Genomic DNA, 17,304 nt, shown 5'->3' on the forward strand with positions numbered 1-17,304 from the left:
GGGTGGATAAATGCAACCAATTTTTGCAAAGACGGTTGGGCTCCTTATGTAGGTTTTTGTCTGGTCTCAATCAGTTCAAATTATATACAACATTTAGGACCCATTTGGGTCCCACTTAATGACCAGGTTTGTCCTGCAATAATTATATAGGCAATTAACATGGGGCCATTAAGTAACAGAGGCAATACTATCTAGGGCCAATATGTAAATGTTGGCTGGGTTCTTATCCATCACACAAAGCCATCATGTATTTGTTTTACATTCTGGACTTTGTACAGAATTATATGATGTATTTAACAGTTTTAAGAGCTGTATTTTACAACATATGGTATTTTATTTTGAGGCTCCAAGTTTTCTTTATTCATTTTTTATTATTTTAAAAAGATCAAAGAACGCAATACCAAGACTGAAAAAACAAACATTTTGTAATATAAGAGTGAAAGTGGTTTTTTTATTATGTGATCTGGTAGTACAATGAACAAGACAAAAGTGACCTCCCCCTCAACTGCTATCTGCAGGAATTTGGAAGCCCAGCAATTCAAAGGCCAGCCCACCTAAAGAGAGCGGTATGGGGTGGGGAGGTTTGAGGGGTGATGCTAGGAATTTGGGTGGAGTATATGCTTATGTGGGGATGGTTCACACACCAAGAAAAGCCTTGCTTTTTGTCTCTTGAGACCATCAAGCTACCCCCAGCCCTCTGGTTGCTGCAGCTTTTCTTTTTCGAAGGCGAATACAACCCATCTTGTCTCCTGTCCAACCCCCTCAGCCGCTCCCCTCTCCTCCACATCCTTCCTGCCGAACCCTCCCAACTCCATATCGTCATGGAGCCCGCTTTCTCTCTGCACCTTTCCACTGAGCTTTAAATCTCCTTTGGCTCCCACACACCAATGCAGCATACGAAACGTCATCTGCCTCCAGCTTGTTTGCTTTGCAGCCACATAAGGCCAATACATCAAAAAGTTTTTACCTTTTCACTCCAGATTTTACCTCCAAGCTGCCAAGAAAACAGAAAACAAATATGCACCACAAGATCTTCAGAATCCACCTGGCCTGATCAACTAGACTGACATGATTATAAAAACATAAACAGGTGTCTTTAATGAGTTTTTGTGCAATCTGAACCCATGCTTGAAAATATAATACCTTTAAACCTCTAACACATCTCCCATCCAGAGTATCAACTTCTTTCTTGGCTCCTGGAGAAGCCACATTTATCTGTTGAAACCATTTTATGCAATCATGAACAGCATGGGAATCTCCAACTCCAGTTCAGGAAGGAGATGGGTTCTGTGCCCCAGAGATGAACGTGTTTTGGCTCAAAATGTATCGACCCCAGAAACAACAGCAAATTACCTTGCAAAGATATTGACTGAAGCTGGAAAGAGAGCGTCACTATTCACAGTGAAATGGATGGGCTGAAAGGCCACTCAGAGAGGAAGAAGCCATTACTCCAAAAGCAACATAAATAGCCAGATTTGAATTCATGAATGTACTCTGGGACACACAACTTAAATTTTGAAGATGTGTCCCATGGTCTGATGAAGCAAAAACTGGAAGAGTCCAAACTAATACCAAGAAAATAGATCATGTCACACCAGTCCTTGAAGCTACCGGTTTATAAAAGAATAGTGTTTTAAATTTAAGACATTAAATGGTCCTGAGGCTAAACCCATCTTAATGCTGGTAGTTGGATATAATCTAGCATTCTTAGTTCACCAGAGACCTGTTTATTTGGTATTTCCAGCACTAAACGAGCAGAGACAGAATTGAATTTCCTATGCTCCTTAGCTCTGTAACAAACTCCCTGAAAACCTGAGATGTGCAGAAAGTTAGGTCCTTTAAATCAGAACTGAACACATTGAAATTTTCTGCGTATTTCCTGAATATTTGCTTTAAATTTGTTTTTTACTGATTGGTTTTTTTTTTCATTTAAAGACTAAATAATTCAATTCCTCTTAAAGTGTGTTATTTATGTTATGTAGTTTCTTCTTCCTAAGCACTTTGAATTGCTTGTGTATGAATGGTTCTATACAAACAAAGCTGCCTTTCTACACAAATTGTAAAGTTGAAAAGAGAAGCTCTACTTTTCTCACAAGTGGAAACAATTTCAACCGCTTCAAAAATCCTGACGTGACATTTTTAGAAGTCACTGCTGGGAACCAAGAGGAAGTAAGAGAGCTTGTCTGAGACTTGGATGCAAAAAAAAAGAAAATGATGAGGATAAATCAGAACGCTGCAGCTCCTGGCATGTACTGAACGTCACAGACTGCTGACAACAAACAGTTTGAGAGCATCTTCAGACCGGTCAGAGCGCTGCACAGTCTTGTAGATGTTTTCCAGAGCGACTGCCTCCACCGTTTACATTCCTGAGTTGAGGCCATCCTGGTTTAAATTAGAAACCAAGGTGAAGCAAACAGGGACTTTACTGCAGTTAGTCTAAGTGGTGGAGGCTAGTCTACGCCCCCAGAGTTCACTCCAGGATGAACGACACTTCAACCCCACTACAGGTCCTTCTCAAAATATTAGCATATTGTGATAAAGTTCATTATTTTCCATAATGTCATGATGAAAATTTAACATTCATATATTTTAGATTCATTGCACACTAACTGAAATATTTCAGGTCTTTTATTGTCTTAATACGGATGATTTTGGCATACAGCTCATGAAAACCCAAAATTCCTATCTCACAAAATTAGCATATTTCATCCGACCAATAAAAGAAAAGTGTTTTTAATACAAAAACGTCAACCTTCAAATAATCATGTACAGTTATGCACTCAATACTTGGTCGGGAATCCTTTGGCAGAAATGACTGCTTCAATGCAGCGTGGCATGGAGGCAATCAGCCTGTGGCACTGCTGAGGTCTTATGGAGGCCCAGGATGCTTCGATAGCGGCCTTTAGCTCATCCAGAGTGTTGGGTCTTGAGTCTCTAAACGTTCTCTTCACAATATCCCACAGATTCTCTATGGGGTTCAGGTCAGGAGAGTTGGCAGGCCAATTGAGCACAGTGATACCATGGTCAGTAAACCATTTACCAGTAGTTTTGGCACTGTGAGCAGGTGCCAGGTCGTGCTGAAAAATGAAATCTTCATCTCCATAAAGCTTTTCAGCAGATGGAAGCATGAAGTGCTCCAAAATCTCCTGATAGCTAGCTGCATTGACCCTGCCCTTGATAAAACACAGTGGACCAACACCAGCAGCTGACACGGCACCCCAGACCATCACTGACTGTGGGTACTTGACACTGGACTTCTGGTATTTTGGCATTTCCTTCTCCCCAGTCTTCCTCCAGACTCTGGCACCTTGATTTCCGAATGACATGCAGAATTTGCTTTCATCTGAAAAAAGTACTTTGGACCACTGAGCAACAGTCCAATGCTGCTTCTCTGTAGCCCAGGTCAGGCGCTTCTGCCGCTGTTTCTGGTTCAAAAGTGGCTTGACCTGGGGAATGCGGCACCTGTAGCCCAGTTCCTGCACACGCCTGTGCACGGTGGCTCTGGATGTTTCTATTCCAGACTCAGTCCACTGCTTCCTGCGCAAGGTCTGGAATCGGCCCTTCTCCACAATCTTCCTCAGGGTCCGGTCACCTCTTCTCGTTGTGCAGTGTTTTCTGCCACACTTTTTCCACAGACTTCCCACTGAGGAGCCTTGATACAGCACTCTGGGAACAGCCTATTCGTTCAGAAATTTCTTTCTGTGTCTTACCCTCTTGCTTGAGGGTGTCAATAGTGGCCTTCTGGACAGCAGTCAGGTCGGCAGTCTTACCCATGATTGGGGTTTTGAGTGATGAACCAGGCTGGGAGTTTTAAAGGCCTCAGGAATCTTATGCAGGTGTTTAGAGTTAACTCGTTGATTCAGATGATTAGGTTCATAGCTCGTTTAGAGACCCTTTTAATGATATGCTAATTTTGTGAGATAGGAATTTTGGGTTTTCATGAGCTGTATGCCAAAATAATCCGTATTAAGACAATAAAAGACCTGAAATATTTCAGTTAGTGTGCAATGAATCTAAAATATATGAATGTTAAATTTTCATCATGACATTATGGAAAATAATGAACTTTATCACAATATGCTAATATTTTGAGAAGGACCTGTATAGTTTAAGGTAAATCAGAAGTACATCAGTATTTGATGATTTAATGCTAACACCAAAGCAGTTTGACTCATTTTAAAAGTGAATCCTTTAACAACGTTAGATGAACTTCAGGCGATGACAGACTTGCAAAAAATGATGTAACATCAGAGATGTTTTCCTAATTTCATCAGCCATCTGGTAGCAGCGGAAATCTTCCAGAAAGACAAAGAGCCTGGCAGAGAATTTATCACACCAACAACCATAGATGCACCCCAGCTTGCATGGGAGTGAATGTTCTCCACAGAGCCCAGGATCTCCCTATAAATGCCACAGGTTTCACTAGACCTTTGTTGTGTTGCTGAGAAAAATCCAGACATTTTAAGTAAAAGGATTTTTTTTTTAAGGCTTTTTATTGAATTTTATTGAAACATCTTCAGATTTCAGACATGGCTATGAATGTGTAAGAAAAGCAACAGTGAGCGATTTCTACATTCAGCTTCAGATAGAATCAAGTAAGGTGCATAAAAAAATATATATATATAAAAAAAACATAATGTCAGATTGCCATAATGAAAAAAAGAGTAAAAATACAATTTTATCATAATCATCTCCTCCTAACTCTAACCTGGAATCATGTCACAATCATTTTACATTAACTGGGGGACATTTAATTCTTCTTTTGTAGCTGCTTGCTTTGTAGGCATATGCAAATTAAATACCCACAGTGGAATAAACACACAGTGGATTTATAGCTTTTTGGTTTATCGACAAGAAGCATTACTCTGACGAAGAACAAGTATTTACACAAAGATCTACAACTAAAGCACTATTGCTGCTGCCAAAATAACATTACATTGATTACTGCAGTTATAATTACTGTTATCTATAAAATGTATTTTTTTAAACATAGATTTAAAATTTTGAAAGAACACCATAAAACGTTAGAAGTTTGAATTGAACGTGCTTATTGAGGATAATATTAGACCTTTTTACGGTTCTGTTCTGTACAGAGTAACACAAGCACAGCAAGCTGATGTTAGCTGATTAATGAGTCGGGGAGTCTGCTCCTGTAGCCAGTCTGCAGTTTGCTGCTACATGCATACTGCTGATAGCTTGCCAATGGTAGATTTAAAATATTACCTTAAAAATAGTGATGGGAGGAGCTCTTTTAGCTTCCTTACCAACACTTTTGTGTTTTTTTTTTTGCAATCAGAAAGATTTCCAAACAGTCAAATTGTCTATGTTGTCAGTCAGGAAGCCAGGGAAAGTCATCTTCTTCAGCCAGCTGGCCACAAGTGCACATCAACAGGTAAGAGAGGGTGCAGCAATGTCACTCTATGCTCCCGATGAAGAAATATTTAGTCATTCATACAACTTTCTCTGGTATCTCATTAAAAGACCTTCAAACAATTGGAAGAACATGACAGAACATTTTAGATTTTTGTGCAGCACTTGTGGCCTTTATTTTTCCAGTATTTTTTGAAAGTAGGCAGACAGGAAACGGGGACGGACAGGGAAGACATACGGCAAATGTCGCCGGGTCCAGGACTTGAACCTTAGCCAAGTCGAGGACTAAGGCCTTCGCACATGTGTCATGCCCTTAAACCCCTGCGCCACCAGCACCGCGACCATGACAGAACATTTTAGTTTTAAACCATAACCTTTCCTGAACCTTAACACTGCTAACCAGCCCATGGCTAGGAAGATTTTGCTCAATTTTTGCATCATTAGTTCAGTCTTTTAGCAGCCTGAGCAGGTTCAACATATGGATGATGTCGAGATTGTTTTTAGAAGATGGATTATTGCAAGTTATCTACTATCCAAGTGGAGACAGTGTTTTATCTACAGTTTACTGTGTGCTGGTCTGAGCTCAGTGTTTTGTGTGAAATTATAAGCTGAAAACTGCCAGTTTTCTTTAAAGGGCTAGAGTATTTTGTGTGTTATCATCCATCTCCAAAGACATACACCTCTGGTAGAGCAAAATGGAGTCAAACATCTTCGTTATACAAACCAGGACACTGAAATTTATTTTTGTCGCTACCTTCGTAGATATGTGTGATTCAATCCCAACCTTAAGACAAATGTTAAATAAAGCCTTGACGCTCTAGAGGAGTTTCTAAAAGTACAACAGTTTCCCTGGTGAGGGATGGAGAAGAAACTATGCTCCAGCAGTATCTATGGTGCAGGTTTTCAGATCACTCACCTGATCCCTCTGAGCGTCCGTCGCTGCCTATCAGTGGCACTGTGATGGCCGCTGTGGCGACACCGTCTGTGGGCACGGTGGTGTAGACTACAGGCAGTGACTGCACCACCACAGGGATGGTCTGCAGTTGGCCCACCTTGCTTGGCATGCTGACTGAGGGAATCGTATGTATAACATGGAGAATCTGCTGTCCTCCAGCTCCCTGTGTGGCTAGGATAGAACCTGGAGAGAGGACCTGAAAGGACAACATGACTGAGTGAGAAACCTTGCTGTGTGTGTTTCTCATTATAAATAAATGGAGGAGGCAAGAGTTTGTGGTTACCATGGAGCCTATGGATTGTACCGTGGTGGGAACAGGTGTGGCTGAGAGGCCGGGCTGGGACACAGCACTGCTTGGTGCAGGGTTGACTGTGGTGCTTGTTGTGGAAGCAGAGCGGGGCTTGTTGAGCGACAGGTCGACAGGTTCGGTCTGGTCCTCAGCGGGACTCGAGTGAGGTGAAGAGGGCTCCATCTTAATTTCTGACTTCATCTTCAGGTCTGTAGGTTGGGAGCAGTCATCACCTACATCCGCCTGTTGGAAAAAACATTGAGGGGCAGAGGTAGTGAAGGACAGAGGTTAGATTAAATTATTAAACACTACATATAGCATATAATATGATGCTAATCCTGTAGCATATAATTTAGTAAATTATATACTGTATCTCTGGTTCAAGTGAATTGTGAAAAATCATCACAATAATGAAAGAAGGAAGTTTTTTATTCTGATTTGTTGTTTTTTGTTAGACTTCAAACAATCTTTTTGTGGGACTGATGGCCTCTATTTTGAAAGTGAACTGAAAGGAAATGGGGTGAAGAGGGAGGGGGAAGACATGCAGCAAAGGTCAACAGGCCGGGACTCGACTAAGGCCTCCGTCGATGGGTAAGCCGCTCAACCCCTGCGCCACCGTCATGCCCCGTCAAAAGATCTTTTTAATAATTACATTCTTAATTTTTTACAAAAAAATTTGGTCTTTCTCTCATCATAAATCTTTTATGTTCTTCTGTTTTAAAACATGAAAATACAACAATCTCTGATATATTTTCATTGAAGTTAAGAAAATAAGCTTGAATTGGAAATCTTTCAGTCATCAGTGAAAGGGGGGCCAGTGAAAGGACTCATTGTAATTTCATTGTAATTTAAAACCATGGATGAAGATATTGTCATTTGAGATGGTTCCCTTAATTTAATTCCCCATAGAATCAGATTCTTGAGCTGAAAACATACTAAATACCCTCAACCTGTAATATTAGTTAGCAGAACGGCAAAATGCCTCAGTAAACATGCATCTTTTTATTTTGAGTCCTTTTTCCAATCAGTAGAAGTGGAATTCTGGCATTGGGAATCTGCTCCTTCCTGGATAAATGCTTTCCCACTAAGCCCTAGTTTTTGGAGCCTCCTTAGAGGAATGGAGCACCGATTCTCCTCTCCAGCCACCCAGGGCTCAGCTGCCATCCAGCCGCAAAGTACAGGGAACAATGGCTGCTGTGTGGAACGCTGGGAAGAGGGGGAGGTGGATGAGAAAGTGAGACAGACAGAGACAGAAGGGCTGCATGGGTATGGAAAGCGACTGGTACAGGCTGAAAGAGAGAGAGACAGAGAGAGGAGTAAGAGAGGAGAAGTATAGTGGAAGAGGGAATAGCAGTGAGCCTCCAGTCCAGGAACTGGCCTCCATCCAGGTTAGCTCAGCATAGTTTGGCTCTGGGCAAGGAGGAGAGGGTGGAGATTCTGCTACATCCTTTTATCTGGTCAGACAGTTCAGCTGGAAGCTGGGTTTACAAAGGTGGATGGATTCGCAAATATATATACACATCGACTGTCTACCTTTATATCTATGCAAATAGCTATATTCCAATAAGGAAACAATTTGTTTTGCATGTTTAACTGGATGTGGTCATGTGGTAACAGCTTAACCCTCTTTAAAGGGATCTTTGATATTCCTGGTGGCAGCATGAGTCCGCAAAGAGCAAAAGGGACAAGAGAGGGGAAAAGAGAAAAGCAAATGAGGGGTACAGGGAAAGGAAAGGAAAGGAAAGGAAAGGAAAGGAAAGGAAAGGAAAGGAAAGGAAAGGAAAGGAAAGGAAAGGAAAGGAAAGGAAAGGAAAGGAAAGGAAAGGAAAGGAAAGGAAAGGAAAGGAAAGGAAAGGAAAGGAAAGGAAAGGAAAGGAAAGGAAAGGAAAGGAAAGGAAAGGAAAGGAAAGATTTGACCTGCATATTTGAAAATAATTCAAATGTCAAAATGGAACAAAAGTTGACAAAGGTTTTCTAAGGAAAATAAAGGAAGAAAATAAGAGGATGATGATAAGAAAAAAAAAATAGGCAGCTGTTACATGATTGTAGTGAGACTGTCAAAGGAATGGAAAAACGGAAAGAAAATTCTGAAAACAAAATCAAGTGTGGAAGAAGTGAGCAAGGCAGGGAAGAGAGAAAGAAAGAAAGAAAGAAAGAAAGAAAGAAAGAAAGAAAGAAAGAAAGACGGAGTGGGTGGGAAAGGCCCAGGTGTTTCCATGGAAACTGAGAGCCATCAGCTGACTGCATGTTTTCCACACGTTCCACCCACCACCAACTCCCTTCCCTTTCTCTCCCAGCCCCTTCACCTTTCCATCACTTCACCCCTCCATCTTTTCTTTCCCCCTCCTCCCCCTCTGCCAGGACCACACCTCTGACACCTTTCTCTCCCACACCTCCGCCTTCCTCCTCAGCATCTCTCACTCTTTACACCAACCACACCCTCAATGCCTCACCCTCTCATCCCCACGACGGCTTTCTTTCTTTCTCACTCTCGTACTTTTTTTTTCCTTTTTTTCTCTCCTCATGGCTGCTCAGAAAGCTACAATCTGGTCCACAATTTAACAAAAAGTAAAAACTCTTTCTGCACTCAAGATGTGATAAAAAATAGAAAAATTTAGGTTTTATGTGGAAGTGTTTGAGGGAATTTTATACGGAGTTATTAGACATTGCCTAAATGTGAATAAAATAAATACAGTGCCTTGTGAAAGTATTCAAACCACTTGAACCTTTACACACGTTGTTACGCTACAACAAAAACTGTGGTTTTTTCGAAGGATTTCATGTGACAGACCAACACAAAGTAGTGCACAATAGTGAAGTGGAAGGAAAATGATACAAGGTTTTTTTTTAACTTTTAAAGAAATAATCTGAAACCTGTGTTGTGGATTTGTATTCGCTCCTATGGACAATAATTTACAGAACCCCCTGTCACTTTAATTACAGCTTTGGGGTGGGTCTCTGCATCCTTTGTACTCTAGAGACTGAAGTTTTCGTCCATTCTTCTTTTCTCAATACCTCAAGCTCAGTCAGATTGGATGGAGAACATCTTTAAACAGGATTTTTTAAGTCTTGCTCTAGATTCTCACTTGGATTTATTTCTGAACTTTGACTAGGCCATTTTAACTTATTACAAAGGGTTGTCCTGTATTTAGCTCTATCTATTTAGCTCTATCCATCTTCCAGCCAACTTTGCTGCTGCAGTGGGCATCCTACCAAGACCTGGGAACCAGTAAAAAGTAAGCTATCGTTCTCTTTTGGTTTTCTCATTTATTCTAAGAAAATCTCTAAGTTGAAAATAACTATAATGTCACCAAAAAGCATTTGGCAAATAATAAGCTTTTTAACAAGAGCTTTCCAAAGCCAAACAGACTCACATCAAGTTCTCTTTGTCTAAGTCACAATAAACTTAACACATTAGGATGTTCAGAGCAGAAATCCTTGACTGAACTTGAAGTGTTGCTCTTCTTCCTCCCCCTGCATTTCTCAGTTCAACAACTCCGCTGTAAAATGGGTCACCCGGTCCTCATCTTGCAATTAATTCATGTGATCTCTAACTCTCCCTGCTGCGGCCAGCAGCTGTGACTGCGGCAGCCGAGACGGTGTGCAGAAATACAAATGCATGACGTCTGGAGGACTTTAATCATCTTGTACATGAGGCCGCACGTTTTATACTGGTAACGTAATGCGTGATTTACGGGGGGCAATATAGCTCAGCTGTCAGTTTGCCCACAGAGGACGGCTGACACATGTAAGACGTATTACTGTATTTAATACCTATGAAGAAGGCCGTTCAGGTATTCAGAGCTTCAATACAGGGACGCACCTTTAAACAATTTTTTTAATTGTGTGTGTTTGGCTTTAGTGATGTGACTGTAAGCATTTAATAGAGAGAAACTGGTCAGGTTAGAAGAGGTCAACTAACACGGTGAATAATTAATCTACTTTACTGATGAATGCTTACTGTGGGATTTCTAAGGGTCGTTTTACTTTGGTAAGGTAACAAATGAATACATGATTCTGTACTTGTACAGCATTGGGGTAAGTAGAAATAATTACTGACTGTGTTTGACGACAGATTGATTTCCACAAACCAGTTAAAGGCTGCTTGTTTATTCATATGATCAAACTGCCATAACTCAGTTCCTGTTTTCTCTCTGCTGTTGTTGCTGCGCACGTTTTTAGACAACATGGATGTAAGCTGATGGGTCAGCAGACACATCCATCCATCCATCCATCCATCCATCATCTATGCATCATCCATCCATCATCTATCCATCCATCCATCCATCCATCATCTATGCATCATCCATCCATTTCTCCACCCATCCATCCATCCATCCATCATCTATGCATCATCCATCCATCATCCATCCATCCATCCATCCATCATCTATGCATCATCCATCCATCATCTATCCATCCATCCATCCATCCATCATCTATGCATCATCCATCCATCCATCCATCCATCATCTATGCATCATCCATCCATCATCTATCCATCCATCCATCCATCCATCATCTATGCATCATCCATCCATTTCTCCACCCACCCATCCATCCATCCATCATCTATGCATCATCCATCCATCATCCATCCATCCATCCATCCATCATCTATGCATCATCCATCCATCTCTCCACCCATCCATCCATCCATCCATCATCTATGCATCATCCATCCATCATCCATCCATCCATCCATCCATCATCTATGCATCATCCATCCATCTCTCCACCCATCCATCCATCCATCCATCATCTATGCATCATCCATCCATCCATCCATCCATCCATCCATCATCTATGCATCATCCATCCATCATCCATCCATCCATCCATCCATCCATCCATCATCTATGCATCATCCATCCATCTCTCCACCCATCCATCCATCCATCCATCATCTATGCATCATCCATCCATCATCCATCCATCCATCCATCCATCATCTATGCATCATCCATCCATCATCTATCCATCCATCCATCCATCCATCATCCATGCATCATCCATCCATCTCTCCACCCATCCATCCATCCATCCATCATCTATGCATCATCCATCCATCATCCATCCATCCATCCATCCATCATCTATGCATCATCCATCCATTTCTCCTCCCATCCGTCCATCCATCCATCCATCCATCCATCCATCCATCCATCCATCCATCATCTATGCATCATCCATCCATCTCTCCACCCATCCATCCATCCATCCATCATCTATGCATCATCCATCCATCTCTCCACCCATCCATCCATCCATCATCTATGCATCATCCATCCATCATCTATCCATCCATCCATCCATCATCTATGCATCATCCATCCATCTCTCCACCCATCCATCCATCCATCTTCTATGCATCATCCATCCATCATCCATCCATCCATCCATCCATCCATCCATCATCTATGCATCATCCATTCATCCATCCATTTTCCACTTTTCTGAGATCATGTCTAGTAGGAATGCCAACTGGCTCCAACCAGTATTTAGGTGCAAGCCTTGTCCCCACTTTTTCTGCCCTGGTTGATTCACCTGTTAACAGGCTGATCCCAGCACATCTTGAAGCATCCCCACAGACTGGGTTGATGTAGCTGCCTGTGTTGTCCAAGCCAGACGTTTGCCTGTTGTTCACTTCAGCTGCACACCAAACATGAAGGCTTGCTACAGTCTGGGGTGGTTTGACAGAAACCACTTGTCTGAAAGCAGACACCCATGCTTACGTTGGATGTTTAAATTGTACATATGGAAACACAGCAGTGGGCAAGAAGGCAGTTTAGACTGAATATTTAAGGTTAAAACTGAATGTTTGACATCATCACACTCATAGTTGAACATTCAATATAAAAATCATACAATTTAAACTGTGCTTATGTGAAAATGATAAAAGTTATCACAATGCTGATTCAGTAAGATAACGTCTTACTTCCTGCAATCTAAACCTTTAACACTTCTACTGTAACGTACATAACATTTTTGCATCCAGAAAATGCTTTGTAGTTTTTCTGTAAATTCTGTGAGTACTGTACAACACAGATATCTAAAAGTTACCGGGGTCCTGGAACTTTTAGATGTTTCCCTGCGTCAACAAACCCGAATCCCATCATTAAGTCAATATGTAGAACCTGACTGCATACAGGGGGTAATTCCGTCACCTCATTCAGGTGGTTTAAGACTTGGAACGCATGAAAAGGTGAAAAGGTCAAGCCTTACAAAATGAAAACCCTTGAAAACAGTGTGGCCTCACTCATAGCTTGTCACTCCACTCCTTGCTTGATACCTCCGCAAATGTTATATTGTGAGATTTTCAAGTCAAAACACAGAGCGGCCTGTTTTAAAATAACAAATTGTTTCCGTTTTCTTTCTTCCTTCAGGGAAGGCTCGTACAGGACAAACAAGTTCTAGAATATACAGGCAAACATTATGTCTACATACAGTAACAGACAGCAGAGGTGCATCAGAACCAGAATAATTTGAGTTAAAATAGCATACATATAGCTTCTGCACTGCTTAACTATATGCACATATAACTGAGGGGAGGAGACGCAGCAACTCGTCTTTTCACTCTGGTGAAACCAAAAAAAAAATCACACTGGAACAAACGTTTTTTACCCATCTCCTGCTTCATATCCATCCCTTTCATGATTAAAATATCGGGATTCAGTCATTGCAGCAGTAAATCTTTCAGCACTTCATTAGAGGCAAAGCTGGCACAGACAAGACCTCCGTTTAACCAGAGGAAACAGACGTTTCTGTTGGAAGCATGTGCATCGCTGCTGGCAGGTTTACAAGCGAATATAAAAACAATAAAGCTATTACCCTGGATCCCTGCGTGCTCCTTCATGAATATTATCATTTATTATTAAATGTCAATTTTTATCTAGCAAATTGTACATTTTACTACATTTCTCCTGTTAGTTTATGAATGTATTATTTATTATGTAAATAATGTATGTAATTTTGAAAAATATGTCTTACAATTTCTAAAACACTTTATTCATTAATTTATTCATCAGCAATTTACTATTTTATATTTATCTAAACAACAAAATAGGGATAAATAAAAATTACTAATTATCTACTGAGATATTTTTTTTCTTTGGCTCTTATTGTTCATTGTTTCATAATAAACAAATATTTTACAAAATAAAAATTTGCCTTAATTCAGATTTTACATTTATTTTTCTTTTCTTTATCTTCCAAAGCTTGTATACTGTGCATATATTCAATCATTGAACAAATACAAATATTTTTTAACAATTATTTAAACAATTAAATACACTTTCTTTTTTTTTTTTTATACAAAACTCCACATTTTCGTTCTGGGGCATCTAAATCTTCTGAGCTCCTAAACCACGGAGATACCGGAGTTGCCCTAAATATAATACAATTTAAGTCTACTCTACTAGCTTCCAGTTTTTAGCAAAGGATGTTCAGATTACTTTAGACTGAGTTTTGATCTAATTTAGGTGCCTAGCAAAACAAAAATCTGATAAAAATATTACAATAAGCTGCACATCCTGGGTACGTATCTGTCTGTATGAACCTTTCAGTAGAACATCTAAACTTACTTCATAATGTAGGTAAAAATTGTAGAAATTACCTGCATAAAAGCAGTAGTGTAATACATTTAGCCTCTGCTTTTTATATTTAGTATTTTACAAGTGATAAAAATGAGAAAACACACAAATATGTCCAGAGTAGGATGGTGCAATATTCACCATATTCATTGCTGGAGAAATAAACCATTTTTGCCTCAAATTGCTTGAATTTCTTCAGCAGATGACGGCTGAAAGAAGTAGCTGGGTTCCCCACAGCTGTCTGCCAAGGCAATTAAAGCAGCAGGGTGTGTGTTTGTCGCTGCTGCCAACGATCAAAGGCAAGCTGAACATTTCTCAGCCTCCCCAGTTGTTCTGAACAGAGCCCTCAGATATTAGAAAACCACATATACGGTACAAGCTACACCAAGACGCTGAAAACTAAAACTGTTTCCTGTCTCAATCATCGCTGCTGCTCCTACTTCCTGGAAGCTTCACACTCTAGAAGGTGCATTGCCAACAATGACATCATCATCATCATCGTCATAATCCTGCAGCAGGAGAGGAAAGCTGCATCCATCCAGTATCTACACTGCAAAGCCCCAACTCCCTTGAAACATTGCTCCTTTTACAGAGTATGGATGTGAAAACGGTGAAATTCTCTGAAAGGAGTGAAAGCTCTGAAACACACACAGCTCATGCTTGGAAAGCCCTCATGGTAAACGCTCAAAAGACCCTGAAGCTCTCATGTACCATGCTCTCACACATGCAAACACACGCAGATCGCAGCTGTATGTGTGTGTGTATGTCATGGCCTCTCTTTGTGCATGAACGCTCCTGTTTGCTGGAGGACAACTGACTTGTTTATGTGCGTTGCGTACATCACTGACTCACACACACACACACATACGCACACACAGAGGCCTTCATTGTTTGTTTGTGGGTATTTGTGTAAATGAGAAACACAGATTAGATCCATTCACTGTGCTTCACTGGCAGGTATTCAGTGTGAGTGTGTGTATCGGAAAGAGAGAAAAGGTGGAGGAGGAAGAGGAGGAGCAATAGGGTGGGCTTGGGGGGTGCGGGGGTAAGGCTATACAGTCTTATGGCAACTCCCGCCAGAGCTGTGGTTGCCATGGTGACTGGGCGAGCGGAAGCAGAGCCTCCCCCGACATATCCTATTAGGGTGAGGTAGCGAGGCCAACAGAGAGAGACAGAGAGAGAGGAGAAAGAAAAAAAGGGGTGAAAGAGGGGAAGAGGAGGACATATGAGGGAAAGTTTGGAAGGGAAAGTATAAAAAGAGGAACAATCGAGGGAAAAGAGTGATGAGATAAAGGTGTGTCCAGAGATTTTCCTCCTAACTTTTTTTGTTGCTGCAGCGCCACAATAGATGTGCTGAATGACCCTTGACCCCACTCCTTTGCACTGAGGAACACTGATTAACCTGTATGAAGCAGACATGTTGTTTAATCAGCTGCGTTTTGCCTTCTGTTTTCCCAACTTTACACTGTCTGCTTCTCTTTACTGCACATCAAACCTGAAACACATCTTCTCAGTTTGATCCATCCATCCATCCATCCATCCATGAATCTATCCACCCATCAATGCAAAAGATCATGACAGAGATTGAGAGGAGAAAAGATTAAATAAAGTGAGCTATTATGGACGAGGTCAGTTCCTTTTACTACAACTCTATTAATAAATAGTTCATGAATGTTGGATTAGCGTTAACTGTCCTGTTTTTTTATTAATAGTTTAATATATACTGTGGAACAGGGACTCTCAAACCTTCAAGGGTCTAAATGTATTTCTACATGAGTTCAACAACAACTAGAAATGAACAAATCATTTTCATTAAAATAGCTTGCAACTTTAAGTGATCTAAAAATCTCCAACTGCTGCTGTAATGTTTGACATTGAAGCATAAAGAGCACAGTAATATCACAAGAAATTCTAACTTGATTGGTTTTTTTTATGTCTACACTATAGCTTTAATGAACTTACAGGTATTTACAGACCATAATAGTACACAACAGCCTAGTGTAAAAATGATGCCTTCTGCCCTCAATGAACTTTTTTAACTTTCACTTTCAATTTGTTCTATTTTTTTTTGGTGCAAATTCTATGTTTTTAACCTCAATTTTTAATTTTCAAAATATTTAATATTAATATATTTAATAAAGAAAACAAATTATTTGAGTTCAACAGTACATTAGAATAATGACTAACTGTATTTAAGAGTTATTTTATGTTTTTGTAAAGCATATAAAAGTAATAAAAATGAGCATACATATTTCATATAAAAAATACACTCTCCAGATAGGATTTTATTTTGGTCACCAAGGGATATTTTGTCCCCTAGCAGAAAAAGCAGAGAAAGATGTTTTCCTGCTTCATAATCTACACACTTTGCTTTGAATGTTCCTGGTGTCTGAAGGACAGTTTAGACTCGGCTGAGTAGGTTACATCGAACAGACGGACAAAGAGCTACACTGACAAATGTAGCCTCTTTTTAACTCCTTTTTCACAGCGACCATCAATGTAAAGAACAGATAGAGATGGTCAGAAATCCCAAATCTTTCAGATCAAACCCACAAATGAACAAATTCTACGACACCACACAATATAAGGTAGAAAATCCACATTTCCAATTCTTTGATCCTGTCTGCATTTTTCTCATCGTGGAATATGCCGTGCCCTAAAAATAAGGTGTGTACCTGGCCCGGATTATACACGCATCTTATGAAATAAAAAAAATTTCAAATTGAAAGTTTTGGCTGTTACTTTAGGAGACAAAAATGGCAGTGACAAAATGTTAAAAATGTTATTATACCTGTTTGCTCTCCTATTCAATCTGCTTAGTAAAAATGTTCAAGGGTTCCAACCAGTCCTGGTTTGGGTCACAACCATATATGTACAGAAAAAGTATCCTGCTTCATAATTGGAGCTCCTTGCTTGGAAAGTCTCATTATTATTAATAAGTGTTGTTGTATCATACTGCATTGTGATCAGATCCCTCACACACGGCTGCTGGTTAAGCCTCGTCCGAGTAAACCCTAAAAATAAGGTCTGGGCCAGGCCCGGATTAAACCAGATCGGAGTCCAGACTTTGAGAATTGATGCCGCAGATAATATGCTAA

At 40.4% G+C, this 17,304-nt stretch overlaps 1 protein-coding gene across 2 annotated transcripts in view; it reads right to left on the minus strand.

Moving 5' to 3' along the window:
• klf8 (Kruppel-like factor 8) overlaps positions 1–17,304 on the minus strand; it is an 85,531-nt gene that overhangs the window by 14,928 nt on the left and 53,299 nt on the right. For both annotated transcript variants that reach the window (XM_047378494.1, XM_047378493.1), the window contains exons 3-4: positions 6,609–6,857; positions 6,287–6,521 (exon numbers count right to left, since the gene is read on the minus strand). In XM_047378494.1, coding sequence (XP_047234450.1) covers positions 6,287–6,521; positions 6,609–6,857 — 484 coding nt within the window. The remainder of the gene's footprint in view (positions 1–6,286; positions 6,522–6,608; positions 6,858–17,304) is intronic.

Source organism: Girardinichthys multiradiatus, chromosome 11 (assembly GCF_021462225.1).
Source record: "Girardinichthys multiradiatus isolate DD_20200921_A chromosome 11, DD_fGirMul_XY1, whole genome shotgun sequence".
In the NCBI taxonomy this organism is placed as follows: domain Eukaryota; kingdom Metazoa; phylum Chordata; class Actinopteri; order Cyprinodontiformes; family Goodeidae; genus Girardinichthys; species Girardinichthys multiradiatus.